This window comes from Centruroides sculpturatus, unplaced genomic scaffold (genome assembly GCF_000671375.1).
Source record: "Centruroides sculpturatus isolate CEXI.00-Female unplaced genomic scaffold, Cexi_2.0 scaffold813, whole genome shotgun sequence".
Lineage (NCBI taxonomy): Eukaryota > Metazoa > Arthropoda > Arachnida > Scorpiones > Buthidae > Centruroides > Centruroides sculpturatus.
This window is the reverse complement of record NW_019385070.1, coordinates 206,326-221,153: the sequence shown is the minus strand read 5'-3', so window position 1 is coordinate 221,153 and position 14,828 is coordinate 206,326. Positions and strand designations below refer to the sequence as shown.

The 14,828-nt window shown below is 37.7% G+C and overlaps 1 protein-coding gene and 1 pseudogene across 2 annotated transcripts; both read right to left on the bottom strand.

The window, feature by feature from the left end:
- Window positions 1-1,531: 1,531 nt before the first annotated feature.
- LOC111634200 (39S ribosomal protein L42, mitochondrial-like) lies at window positions 1,532-6,680 on the bottom strand. 2 transcript variants are annotated; one of them, XM_023378919.1, is made up of 7 exons: window positions 6,563-6,680; window positions 6,288-6,433; window positions 6,146-6,218; window positions 5,987-6,071; window positions 1,916-1,948; window positions 1,722-1,843; window positions 1,532-1,652 (listed from the first exon to the last, which is right to left on the bottom strand). In XM_023378919.1, exons 2-7 carry the CDS (start codon window positions 6,352-6,354, stop codon window positions 1,598-1,600), a joined length of 435 nt encoding a protein of 144 aa, XP_023234687.1. In that variant the 5' UTR covers window positions 6,355-6,433; window positions 6,563-6,680; the 3' UTR covers window positions 1,532-1,597. The 2 variants fall into 2 exon arrangements, with proteins under 2 accessions (XP_023234687.1, XP_023234686.1); XM_023378918.1 differs by lacking the exon at window positions 6,563-6,680 and having other exon boundaries at window positions 6,288-6,472.
- A 2,654-nt stretch (window positions 6,681-9,334) lies between these two features.
- LOC111634199 lies at window positions 9,335-11,528 on the bottom strand (annotated as a pseudogene).
- Window positions 11,529-14,828: the final 3,300 nt, after the last annotated feature.

Here is a 14,828-nt window from a genome sequence, read left to right as displayed (position 1 = left end):
AAATCTCCATCTTTGAATTTCTTGAACCAGAGCGTAGCAGGTCTATTGACTATGACCTTGCCAAATGCCTTGGTTACATTGTGGCCACTTTTGAAGTGATAAGTAATTTTAATCACTTTGAAAATTAATATTAAATTGTATTTGTAATAGAATTGCTTGATGATATAATAATAATTTATTCAAATTTGATATTAGATTTTATTGCTATCTTAGTTATAAGTCTTACTGGGAATTAAACTCTGTCCAAGTTTATGAGTCTGAATTAATCTTCACTCCTCATTAGTCTGAGTTAGCAGGGGTTTGCTGCATTTTTAAAGAATTTGGAGTTGTTTCTCATTATTGATGTAAGTTTGACATTCTATTTTTTCTTAATGAAAAGCTGTTTAATAGAATATTTTATTATACTGTATATTAATCAAAATCAGATGATGCTGAAATGTAGGCAAGTATTGAAGAGGTAAAGAAGTGTTGTGTTTATATTCCAAATTTGTTTGATGATCTCTGGGGTAATTCTGTCGAGCCCAGGGTCTTTGTTATTCAGGTTAGTGATTACTTTGCGAACTTCTTTGAGTATGAAAGGGGGTGTGTCAGGGGTCTACGTTTATCTTGACTCTGATTTCACTATGAATGTCAAGATCTTTGTTTTCGTTATCTTCTAAACACAATTTTTGAAATATAGCTTTGATGGTAGTTTGCAAATCATTTGTATGCCCTTTTGTAGTTTCCATGGTGGTCATGTCCTCCTTTCTTCGTAATCTGTTACAGCTCCACTTGGTAAGAAACCACCAAGGGTCTTTGTTAGCTCTAGTGCAGTATTCTCTCCAGGATTTCGATTTAGAATCTTTTATGTAGTTTTTGTATTCTTTTTGCAGCTGTAAGTATTGTTCAAAATTTATGCCTTTGTGTCCTTATAGTTTTGTACTTAAATGTCTACAAGGACTTATTATACTGGGACCTGGTTCTGCAAATTAAGAAAACAATTCAGAAAAAAACAGTTGAAAAATAAACACTGTTCTTTCTGAATTGTTTTCTTAATTTGCAGAACCAGGTCCCAGTATAATAAGTCCTAGCAGATAAGCCCAGCATTGCTCGGGCAAAAAGTAACGATAGTCTAGTAAAAGTCTAAAAATATGTTTGATTTCCTGCAAAAATGCAAAAAACCACATCTGCGCCTGTAAATCTTGCATGTCGCTTTCTTTTAACACTTCCATTGTTAAGGAATACACTTCTTTCATCCCCATGTAGTACCCTACTAAAATGCAGTTAAAAACAAAAACTTGCATCTAAAATAGTACAGTAGAAGCTGAGTTCTTTAGGATAAGCCTTAATCCTTTCCCTCTCCCCCACAGGGGGAGTTTTGAAAAATCCCTTCTTAGTATACATTCTCATGACATACCCTAACTGTGTATCAAATTTCAACTTTCAACTCCTAACCGTTTGGGCTCTGTGATTATTATTATCATCATCATCATCAACCCATCTCGATTATATTATAAGATTAATCAAAATCAATCATTTTAAAAATTAAAATTGTATAATTTATTTTTATTTCTACTTTTGTAATTACAATAAGTTCTTTACAAACATTATAAAATATTTATAACCCATCTCTATCTATTGGTGGATTTGGATCATCATATTTTTTTTCAGGCCTAAAAATAAAAATATTGTAAATGAAATAGCATTTTTATATTAAAAACATATGTAAATTCTTCACTCACTTAGGATACCACCGATGTTTTGTAGTAAAAGTAAGAGCTTGAAGTTCTTCCATATTTGGTCCTTCTGGCCTATAACGATGATGATCTTCTAATCGATATTGTATTTTTAACAAAGAATCTCCCTATTTCAAACAATATTTTTAAAAAATTGATTATAGTTAATAAAATATTTTTCTATTTTTAAAATTACTTACTTCTTTCAGTTCTGGTTCAATTTCAGGAAGAGGCTAAAATAAGTCAAAAATAACTTTTAGTTACAGCAAAAAATTACCATCATATTTCTTCAATATAGCAGAATGTCAATTATCTAAGATAATCAGGTGATAGCAATTGATAGGGAAACAATAAAAACATGAAGATAAATAAATACTTAAAATTAATATTTTTATTTTAAATCAACACTTTACAAAGAAATACACGCCAGTTCGCAGGTGGGATCTGCAATCCTTCACCAAAAGGACCCGTTAACTTCTTCTGTGGATTTGCATGAATTTGTGAAAAGGGTCAAGAAAGGGAAAGGAAGGTAATTATGTAGAGATAGGAAACAAAAAGACTTCACGTTTGACTCAGTTGTCTCTTCAACTCAAGTTTGCTTCCATAGCAACTATTCTTTAAGTTAGATTTTTTAATAACAACCTTTAGTTATATATAGAATACAGATATAGTTTTAGTTTTTATATTATTTTTAGTGATTTTTATCTGTATACAGTATATATTAATAGTATATATTACAGTATATACAGTAAAAGCAATATGTTATTTGTGTGTAGTGATGTAAATCAAATTAATTTTGAAATATATTTTGAAATTTTCAAAACAACTTTTAAATGGTTTTTAAAAATGTTTTAATTTTCAAACAATTTGATTTTAATTAGTTTTGATTCTATTTTTTAATTCAGTTTCAGTGTAAAGGCCAGAGTTTTAATTAATTTAGTATTAATTTAGTTTTATGATTATTTTTGTTATTAATTTATTATTTATTTAATTTTGCCATTTTTGAATCCTTTATTATGATTTTTTTAATTACAGTAGACCCCCCCTATAAAACGGGTTCATATAGTTCGGATTCCTATATGATGGCAAAAAAATTGCAACCGTATTCATATAAACATGCTAAAAGAGAATCGTATAATTCAGTAAAACGTCATTGCCGACTCATGTCGCGACAGGATTGGTCAAATCCAGACAATAGCTGATATTGCACAAACCATTGAGTTTAAACGAGCAGTGGACCTACTAAAAGCCATTTATTATTTAACATCCATAAAAATTATATTTATATTAATGATGTCTCCAAAGTTCAGCAAAGTTTTCGCAGAAAAATAATTTATCAGGAAGCACGAGAGTGCCATTCGATGCACCGCTCCATGACGAAAACAAGCTTAAGCAATGGCGTCGTTGAACGGTGCACACTCAGTAAGTAATCCTATAATTTTTTGTTTATAGCATAGTTTATATGGATTATTCCCAAAAAATTATATGTATTTTGGAAATGTTGAGTCGAGTTAGTCTAGAATCGATTAATTTTATGGAAGAAAACAGCCGTAGTCCGTAAACTGCATACGTGCCAGGCTGTGATTGGCTCATGTATTTAAGGACTCGTAGAAAATGGATTTCATAAAATCCGGAATGTATCTACCATGTTATAGGGGGGTCGACTGTAATTGCAACTTTTTTTTCTTTTGTGACATAACTACTGAAATTGTATCAGCATTGTTTTGCACAAAAGATAATCAAATTTAAATTTATTTTAATTTTTTTAGCAATTTCATTAATTTTGTTTTATAAATTTGCCTGCTTTTTAAATTTTTTTTTTAAATTTTACTTATGAATACCTAGGGGTATTTATAATTAAATACTATTGGGATACCTAGTTTAGTATGATAGTAAAAAACAGTAAGGAATAGAAATTTAATATATATGNTACTCAGCAAATCACTATACATATAACTAACACCTTATCCTTGCCGAGAAATATAATTTATTTCAAACAAACGTTTTCAGCCTGATTCACAGGCCATCTTCAGGTTTAAAAATCCAATATTAAAAAGATGCATTGCTTTTTAAATTTTTTTTTTAAATTTTACTTATGAATACCTAGGGGTATTTATAATTAAATACTATTGGGATACCTAGTTTAGTATGATAGTAAAAAACAGTAAGGAATAGAAATTTAATATATATGTTACTGTTAAAGTGTTGAATGCCGTTATTCTATAGAATACCTGACTGGTTTAGGTAAAGTATGGAGTGAACTAAAAATTACATAGTTTAAAACTAGTTATTCTATGAATTAACCAACCAGTGTGAGTTAGAATATGAAATAAAAGTAATAAAATAAATGCATGTTAAGCTTGTCAAATTATTATATGTAATATAACTAGCAGATAAGCCCAGCATTGCTTGGGCAAAAAGTAATGATAGCAAAGATTAAGATTATTACATTACAGCCAATCTTATCCTTTTTCACAGAATACAAAAATTAGGTTTCCATTTCCGGACTAATTAGAAAATTTTTAGATGGGTCTAAAATTATGTTTGATTTAATGCAAAAAACCGCATCTGCTCCTGTAAATCTTGCACATTGCTTTCTCTTAACACTTCCATTGTTGAAGTCTTAATCCTGTCCCTTTCCCCATGGGGGGATTTCAGAAAATCCCTTGTTAGTGTGCATTCTCATGATGTACCCTAACTGTGTACCAAATTTCAAGTTTTAACTCCTAACTGTGCTGAAATGCTCATATACACGTGTGCCATCTATCGTAGGATAAATGTATTATGCCAGAAACCTTTGCAGGAGTGTATTAAACAACTTCCCAAAGTTTCATGTTAATTGGATAAATGGTATAGTAATGCATGAAGGACAGACACACACACACACACAGAGAGATTCTTTTTTATATATATAGATAAATAAATACTGTAATATTATAATAGTGCTGGAATGGCATTTGAAGTTACAGAGAATATTATCTTTATAGACAAGCACATCTTTTGTTGTCTCACTATTTTTTACATGAGCATTTTTTGAACCCTGACCTGTACCACCACTTTGGGTTGTAGCAACAGACTGGAGTGGTATCTCAATGTCTAGTATTTCATCAATTGATATTGATTTTTGTTCACAGTCACTAAATTGATTCCTGCAATATAACTGTTTGAGGCACCCATTTCTTGTTCCCAATCAAAATCCTTCACTAGTTTCTTCTGAACAGTAAGAATGGATCTGGCATCTCCTCATCTTCTGTCAACATCAAGCAGCAGGATACAAACCATCATTCCATATAGATGCCTCAGACTGTGATTTTTCTGACAGTATTTTCATTTCCTTTGCTTGTATTTCCAAACATTCTTTGGTCTCTTTCTTTCTGGATATTCAGTTTATTTAAACATAACCTGCAGATCTTCTGTTCAATATCATCATCTGAATGTAGCTTTCTAAATGTTCCTCAGAATTTCTTGAGCAAATGTCACATAATATAGATGTGGTTTCATCATCATTCAATGAATCAAATCTTCCCTCAGAATGGGTGTTGTTGACAAGCCCATCTTGCTGCACATCCAAACATAGCTTCATAAGGAGATCTCTTTATACCAGAGTGGAAACCTCTACTTTTCATGAACTGAATAAATTTTAGACCATTACTCCATGTAGTAGATAGAAAATATACTGACAACCTGGATGAAAGATAATCAATGTCTTGGTTGGCCCTCTCTACACTACCTTGACTCTGGCTGTGCCTTAGTTTCCCATGTACAATTTTAGGTTCTGGCCAAGATATTTTCAAGTCTTCTATGAGCTTATTGCAAAATTCACAGCCATTATCAGACTGGAGGATGCAAGGTGTACCAAGAAGCAGAAATATATCAAGCGTGTACCAACTTCTTCAGCCCTCTTTGTTTGGAGGAGTCTTAAAAACAACAAAGTTAGTCAAATGATCATGTTTATGTTTAGTCAAATGTTTATTTTAGTGTACCAACTACTAAAATAAACTTAGATTTTCAGTCTCAACCTGATGGAAACTACATTATATCTACCTGACATCTTGAATTCATATGTGAAAATACCATTGGCTTTACAACACCTTCCTTCCACATGTTTCTTTTTTGTCGGCAAGACTTGCAAACACTCAAAAACATCTTTAAAACTTCAGTAGAAACAATGTTTGAATATTTGTAAATCATACTTTATATTCAACTAATAAATATTAAATTTTAACTTTGATAATAAATCAATAAAATGTTTAAACATCATAAACACTTACCAAAGTATGTTCATATGGATATTGTTTTTCTGGGTGCCAACACACTATTGTATTTCCATTATCTGTCATTACAATCCATTGATCTCTAAATGGATATTATTATTATTATTATTAATAAAAAATAAATGTATTTAGCTATAGCATTATTATTATACATACATGTTACCGATTGAAGTGGAATAAAAGTGAGAACCTATGGTTTTTCCATTATTTAACTTGGTATAATTACATTCTGCAATTTAAAATTATACTTTGAATATATATATTTCATATATTACCTTAATAATTCAAAATAAAATACCGTTTATCCTATTTAAAATTGGAAAATTACGACTTTTAATTAATCTAATAATACGATGCATAAGCATGTTTAGAGTTCTTGTTCTCTATTTCGCAGCTAGAGGCGCTGTAATCAGATTTTATTGACAAATGCTGGATTTTATATTACTGAAATGAAATTAATTAATTTAATAATACTTTATAACTAATATTATTAATATGCAAAATTATTAAAATTAAGCATTATTGTAATAAATCCGAAAAGAAATGATCACGGTAAGTTAGAATCTGTTTCACCAGCTACTATGCCCACTGTGGTGATTGATGCACCACTTGAGTGTTCGTTGATTTATAAAATAATCGAAGCTTTGTAAATAAATTTTCGTGGTGAGATATAATCACGTATAAGATTTTGTTTTACACTTATTGAGTAAAGTTCGATCCGTTGCAAGCATGCGTCGATACAGAACATTCACTTGTCGTGAGTAGTGTAGCCGAGACAGAGAGAGAGAATATGGCGGACGGACTGCACCTGTTTTTATAGCTCCATCTGGATTTTCAGATGCAGCGCTAGGTTACAATTATTCGGCCGTCACACACACCCCCACCAGTGACAACGAGAAGTTTGCCGTTATATAACCACAAATATCATTACGGTTAACCCGTCATAAATATCGCGGGTTGAATCGGACCCGTCGACCAGATCTGGTTGCGACCGGCGCTCGTCTGTCATCTGGCGTCGTCGCTCCTGTTGTCGTCTTAGCAGCTGTCTTCTGCTGTTTGAAAGTTAGAGGCGGCCCTCCGGACTCCGTATCTGGGCTTACCTCGATGGATGCCGGTTTTAACCGGTTTATGTTTATTGCAATCTTTCGACTGCCCTGTTCGATGGTGAAAACCTTGTCGTCTCTTGCTATAACACGAAAAGGACCCAAATAGACTGGTTGTAATGAGTTCCTTACCATGTCGTCGCGCATAAATACCTGTGAGCACGAGCTCAGTTCCTCGTGTACGAAGCAAGCTGTCCCGTTTGGTTGCCTGGTGGGTGTTGGGCGTAACTTTCCATGGTGTTCTTAAGACGCCCGACGAAGTTTGCTAGGTCGGGGTTGTACCTGCTTGGAGTAAAAAATTTACGGCAACCTAAGATTTTCACCGCAAATCATTTTAGCAGTGGAGGCTTATAGGTCTTCTTTGAACGCTGTTCGAAGCCCATAGAGAACCGTTGGGAGTACATGTGCCCAATCGTCTCCTCCATGGCAACGTAGGACTGCCTTAAGTGTGCGGTGGAGCCGCTCCACCATTCCATTCACCGCTGGATGATACGGGGTTGTGTGGATCTGTTTGATGCCCAGAGTTGTCGATAAAGAGTGGAAAAGGTTGGACTCAAATTGGCGTCCTTGGTCCGAGGTCAATCTGAGCGGAACACCAAAGCGACATATCCAATTCGCGTAAAAGACTTTTGCGATCGATTCCGCCGAGATATCGGCGACTGGAATACACTCAGGCCACCTGGAGTACCTATCGATACATGTAACGATGTAAAGCTTTGCGACGGGGAAAGCGGACCCACTATATCTATATGCACATGTTCGAAACGGGAACTGAGAGTGAGAAAGGTGCCTGGTTTTGAGCGAATATGCTTGTGCACCTTGGAGCGTTGGCACTGGAGGAAAGCGTGCGTCCACTTGGTAAAATCCGATCGCATTGACTCCCAGCAATATCGCTCGCTTACTAATTTTGCTGTTGCGCGGATACTAGGATGAACCAGACCATGAACAGAATCGGAGACCTGTCGTCTAAAATCCTTGGGAACAAACAGCCTGGCCCTGTTTGTTGACACATCGCAGTACAGCTGGGCTACTGAATCATCTATCGGCAGCAACTTCAGGACTAACCCGGTCGAGTTGGGGTTATTAAGTAACGCCTGAAGCTAGTCGTCTGTCTCCTGAGCTCTGGCCATTTCCAGATAGTTAATCGGCAGACTTGTGATTGTTTCTAAAGGCGACAGCGTGTCGGCTACAACATTTTCTTTGCCCTTGATATGTCGAATGTCTATCATAAACTCGGAGATAAAATCTAGCTGCCTAACTTGATGGGGTGAGCACTTGTTCGATTTCTGCATAAAGGCATTGGTCAGGGGTTTGTGGTCAGTATGTATTGTAAATGCACGGCCCTCTAGCATATGCCTAAAGTGTCGGACTGCCAAATAAGCCGCGAGTAATTCCCTATCGTACGCACTATACTTGCACTCCGCTGGTGTTAGCTTGCGGGAAAAAAAGGCTAGAAGCTTCCACTCGTTGTCCTGCTTTTGCTGCAGGACCGCACCTACAGCGATGTCAGAAGCGTCAACAATCAGTGTCGTCGGCGCCGTGGGATCGGGATATACTAGCAACACTAGTATATCCCGATCCCACTCGCGCTAATTTATCTTTGCGCTCATGGAAGGCTTTTTCTGAGTCTTCGTCCCAATTAATCGCACGGTTGTCGTTTTTTGCTGCCCCTTTAAGATTCTCGCAGAGGGGCGCCTGTGATTTTGCCGCATGGGGAATGAAACGTCGGTAAAAGTTCAGCATTGCCAGGAACCTACGTAATTCACGTACTGTTTTTGGTTGGGGTATTTGGCTTATTGCTGCAACCCTATCTGGCATGGGACTGACGCCTGCAGGGGTTACGCGATAGCCTAAAAATCTTACTTCAGATTGACCAAGGAGACATTTGGACGGGTTGATCCGTACTCCATATTCTTTGAAGCGTTCTAGGACGGTCTTGAGTGTTCCCAATGTTCTGCTTCGTTGGTCGAGGGCACTAACACGTCGTCGAAGTAGGGCACACAAAAGTCCAGCTCGCGTAGGACTTGATGAATGAACCGTTGGAAGGTCTGTGCAGCGTTGCATAATCCGAAACCCATGTATAGGAACTCGAACAACCCGAAGGGGGTGGTTACTGCTGTCTTGGGGACATCTTCCGGGTTCACTGGGATTTGGTGGTAAGCCCTCGCTAGGTCGAGCGTCGAGAAAATGGACTTGCCGCGTAACAGTTGTACACAGTCTTGTATATGGGGTATGGGATAGCGGTCAGGACTGTTACTGCGTTTAATCTCCTATAATCTCCGCAGGGCCTCCAGTCGCTGTTGCTTTTTCGCACTAGGTGCAACGGACTAGCCCACTGGATGCTGGATGGTCTGCAAATTCCTTGGGCCATCATACATTCGAACTCTTTCCTCGCTTGAATTTGTCGGGCGGAAGTCTGCGTGGCCTTCCTGCGACTGGCGGTCCCAAGGTTTGAATGAAATGGACGACGCTATGTTTGGGCGGTTCTGCTGGTGTAGATGGTGTGACTACCTCTGGAAACTCTGCGAGCAGACGTCTAAAAGGAGGAGTCGTCTCCAACGAGTGATAGTATCGGTGTTGACACCGTCACGGCTTTTCCTACGCTCGCAAGTTTAGTTTGGGTATCCAAAAGCCTTTTGTGTCGAATATTGACAATCAGTCCAAAGTTCCTTAGGAAATCCGCTCCAATTATTGGGTTGGATACTGCTGCTATTACGAACGACCATTGAAACGACAGACGCAGACCCAACTCCAATAATAATAGTCTCCGTCCGTACGTTTTGATCGTTGAACCATTTGCTGCGAAGAGTTGCAGTCGGTCTGGCTTTCTTCTTACTTCGGCCGGAGTTGGGGGAACTACAGAAATGTCCGCTCCTGTGTCTACCAGAAAACGCGTGGACGTAGCCCTATCATGCAAGAAGAGCTTGTGTCCCCTAGATTGGCCACCTCCCGTATCGTCGAGCGACGGCCCGATCAGTTTCCCGCCTGAAATTGGCAAGGGGACGTGCACTTGTTTGCTTTGTCTCCAAACTTCCGGTGGTACCAGCAGATCTGCCTTCCCTCTGATGTGCTTCTGTTTCGATGGGGGACGAAAACCAGCGGCTGCGATGCCTGCTACGTCGGTAGGGTTTTGACTCAATGATTTGCTGGATCTGGAGGGACAATTGTGCTATCTGCTCCTTCAACTGGGCGATCGCGTCCACGTGGTTCTCGGCGGACGGCGGTGACACGGTCTGAATCTGGCCCATCGGTGCGGTGACTTCGCAGATTTTATCAGCCAATTCGGCAGCTCGCGCCAGATCTTCGCCACTTACCGCTAGTATTTGCTGAGCGGCTGTTGGCAAACGCTGGAGCCAAAGTGTCTTGAGCACGTCGTCTGAAATTCTATTTGTGGCTAAATCTCGCATCTTTCGTAGTAATTGAGACGGGCGTTGATCCCCTAGCTCGATGTCTTGCAGCAACAGCCGTAGCCGTTGTTGTTCTGAATCCGCGAACTGGTTAATTAATCGGCGTTTGAGCGTGAGGTATTTATCTTTGTTTGGAGGTTGGACGACTATGTCGCTTACTTGCGCGAGGATTTCGCTCTCCATGGCCGCAATAACATGATTGAATTTCGTCTCGTAGGCTGTTATATTAGCGTTTGCGAATTGGGTCTCTATTTGGGCGAACCAAAGTGTCGGGTTAGCCTTCCAGAACGGTGGGGTTCTTACAGCCACCCGGGAGATTTCTGGCAAGGAGGTCGCCATTCTTCCGTTATCGTCGTTCGACATGTGTTATCCAGCACGTGTGAAAAAAGCGTAAAAATAAAAAAATAATTGTTACTTGATTGTTCTGAATGCCGGTGAATGTCTCTGGCACTACTAGTCTTCCGGACTTCGATGAAAATTGTATATGATAATAACGAATAAAGTCGTCATTAAGTCCGACTCCTCTGGAGATACGACCAGTCTACAGCTCAAATCGAATTCGGGCTATTGAAGAACCCAGGGCGGTCTATACCTGATGTGTAAAGTCCCGTGTCATACAGTCCTGCAGTCCACATCGTGGATCTTGAGAAACCAAAAATGGGTATAAGATTAAGACAGAACAAATCAAAACAAAAAACCACCAGCTGTCATGCTGCAAGTATGATGAAATATACGATAAGCACGAAGATCTTTAATGATCTTAGGTATGAGTTATCAATACTTCGAGCGAGATTTGTGCGCAGATAATTTCTTACCACACTAAATTTAACAGAAAAATTCATCACAAAACGATTATTGATGCTAATGTCTGAAATTCTATTTAATCCATGCAAGATGTGTGATTACCAGAGCCCCTACTCTCACTTCCTCAGCAGTTTACTTACAAATATAATCAAACACCAAACAATTTGCTGAGCTTATTATTTATTTACTGTTCAAACGTTTTCAGCCTACTTCTAATAGGCCATCCTCAAGACATTACTGTTCTACAATCGAATACAAAACTTTCGAATAAATTTAAAATTTAAACTTTTAACATAATTTTAAACATCTTTACAATAAATTGTAAACTATTAAATACTTAACTAAAATTATTTTTAACATACAAGTCGACCCTTTATAAGATCATAGATACGTTCCATTCTTTAGGAATCCGATTTCTTACGAGTCCTTCCAATCACAGCCCGACACGTGTGAAGTTTACGGACTACGGCTGATTGAAAGGATTTCTTCCATAAAATTAATCGATTCTAGACTAATCCGACTCAACATTTCCAAAATACGTATATTTTTTTGGGAATAATCCGTATAAACTACGCTATAANTTTTCAGTCCATGGTGTGTCACTATTGTGACTGCCCCAGCATAAACTAACGTATGAATGTCTGCGAGTGTAGAAATTGAATGAATGTAATTTGGTAGTAAGTGAGTGTTTACATAATTTAGTGTTTTTCCTACTACCTTTAACGTGTTGATTTTCGGTATTCGTGGTTATTGTGTGGGATCTGTGCCTGTATATTTAGTGAGTGTTTCCTGAAATATAATATAAGTGAGAGAGTATTAACTAATTCTATGTCTATGTTATCAGTGATCAATGAGGAAGTGCCTGTAGTATCATTAGTTGTAGTTGTTGTATGTGTGCTATTATCAATGCTTGTTGCTGGATTATCCTGACAGGTTATGTGATCTTCATTAATGTTAAATGTTTCTGCCTGTTGATGTATTTGATCAGCAACCTGTTGTTTGATAAGTTAAAGTGTTGTTTGTGGGATAAGGTTGTTGTGTATAATTGTTCTTTTTTGATCGACAACCCTTTGTTCAGTGACAGTGAGGTGAGGATATTGTTGTGGGAATCTATGGTGTACTTGTTGTCTGTATGCTGTCATGTTTGTTTCGACTTTTGCGATTGTGTAGTAAGTATGGATGATAAACTCGTTCATTTATGTTGTCCATTTCATCCGTTGGTGTGGTTTTCCAGCCTTTGTGGTCTGTGGATACATTTCATTCATTTCATTCATTAGTTTTTATTGGTACAAAATGTACATGCCCTGGTCCCGCATAGCATCACCAGGGCAAGAATACAAAATTAATAAGTTTACAATGTATATTTATAGTACATTAAAAAGATAAAAATAATAAGAGTGGTAACAGAGTAATACATTGCAATTCGCGTGTAGTATAACAAAAACAAAAACTATTTACAGTATTATTTACAGTTTGGTTATATTGTTCCTGGAAAGCGACCCCACGACCAATCCTGCCCCATGACGACACCGCAGCCAGGTGCAAAACTTTTAGGCACCGACAGTATCAGGGCTTAAACCCAATTAAGATGGTAAGGATTGATCATGGGTCACTAAAAGGAGACCAATAAGAAAATAAAACAATGATACCCGCTAGCCAACAAACTATATCAAAATTCCCATTTATGAAATTAAAACAGTGTTGCGAAAACCGAGGCACCACTTGTGCCAGAAAAAGATCAGCTGTGTATTTTTTTACAGCAGTAATTACAGATCTGCTTGGAAAAGTACTTGAAGTAATTGTAGACTTCTTTGTTTAGTAGTAACTCATGTGGCCTACAGGGCCAGGAGATATTGTAGGTATCCAGAATTACTATGAGTTCAATCCTTTCCCTTTCGAAGATAATACATTTATATAAGTAGTGGATAGGCCCATCTTCAGTATCACACTCCACGCATAAGTTGGAGTTCTTGTTGGCAAATCTCATCAAGTAGTTGGCAAATTTACCATGATTAGACATAATTTGGCTCGTATAGAAGTCCGGCGTGTACCAGTTAAAATTGATGTAGTTATCCAGGTGAGGAATAAAACTGTAAGTGATGTGATCGGAGTTCCTGTCCCACATGTCTTGCCATATCCTAATGGTATCCTGTAGAAGTAGTTTTCTTAGAGACTGCTGGCTGAGTTTACTATAGGTTATCCGATCATTATTGATGGTAGTTGCAGTTTTAGCTAATTGATCGGCCCTTTCGTTACCTTCTAAGCCCTGATGGGCTCTCACCCAGTTTAAGTGTATCTTGCAATCCGATAGTCTTATGTCGTTCCTTATTGATTCTGCCAAAGGATGCAACTTGTTGCTTAACAGGATGTTGTATGCAGAAAGAGAGTCCGTATGGACGGTAGCAGAGATGTTGGTGTAATTTCTATTAATGAATTCGATAGCCTTTCCAATGGCGAAAAGCTCCGCCTGAAATACGGAACACATATTATCAAGTTTATAAATTTCGTTGTTAACTTCATTGTTATTATTATAAACCACGAAACTGCACCCAACATTTCCCTCGATTTTAGATCCATCGGTGAAAACATCTATACAGGAATCCCCAAGATCACGTTCCAACCTGATACCCTGTCCGGTAGGGAAGAGGGTGTCCCTATAAGGGTAGTTCCATTCAATATCCTCTTGATTATAGACAGCTGTATTAACAGTGATTTCCTTCCCCCACTTAATGTGGTGAAATTTTTCTTTTTCACGAATGGTCAGATCTATAGGGGGTTTCTTCGCTAAAACTTGTAAGCACGTATTACTCACTGTTCGAAAAGATCGTGTTATCAAGAGCAGGGCTCGCCTTTGAGAGGAAATTAATTTGCGTTTGCTGTGCACCTTTTGAGATGCCCAGCCCCAAGAGCCGCACGCATAGGTGATTACCGGAAGAAAAACACAGTCATATATGATAGACATGGCGTTGGAACCCAGTCCCCAGTTCTTTTTAGCCACTTGTGCANTTTTTTAGTTAAGTATTTAATAGTTTACAATTTATTGTAAAGATGTTTAAAAATATGTTAAATATTTAAATTTAAAATTTATTCGAAAGTTTTGTATTCGTTTGTAGAAATGTCTTGAGGATAGAAGTAGGCTGAAAACGTTTGAACAGTAAATTAATAATAAGCTCAGCAAATTGTTTGGTGTTTGATTATATTTACTAAAGCCCCTTCGGCTGCCAATTTAAAGTGTTTTAATCTTTAAAATTGGCGTTTCCACTTCCTGGGACGAGGACCCAGGGGTTGGATTTGTGGGAAGCGAGTGTTCGGGTTGTTTCATTGTGTGGAATTACATAGAACGAGGCGCTTGACGTGTAAGTGCGTGAGTGCGAGAATTCGAGTAAAGGTTAAACGGTGTATATCTTCGTGTATAGTAATGTTATGTCCGTGCGTATGTGTCTGTGTGATCGAAGACCATCTTCGGCCCTAAACCCAGCCTAACCTAACCTAACCGGAAGCTTAATCCTCGTAACAGCTATTTGG

What these genes read in the sequence shown, in the direction of transcription:
- LOC111634200 (XM_023378919.1), bottom strand. Translation starts at nt 6,354, where the DNA reads ATGCTTATGCATCGTATTATTAGATTAATTAAAAGTCGTAATTTTCCA. An exon ending in TTGAACCAGAACTGAAAGAA is followed by an intron (nt 1,844 to 1,915) that starts GTAAGTAATTTT and finishes TGTTTGAAATAG; the next exon opens with GGAGATTCTTTGTTAAAAAT. An exon ending in AAACATCGGTGGTATCCTAA is followed by an intron (nt 1,653 to 1,721) that starts GTGAGTGAAGAA and finishes TTTTATTTTTAG; the next exon opens with GCCTGAAAAAAAATATGATG.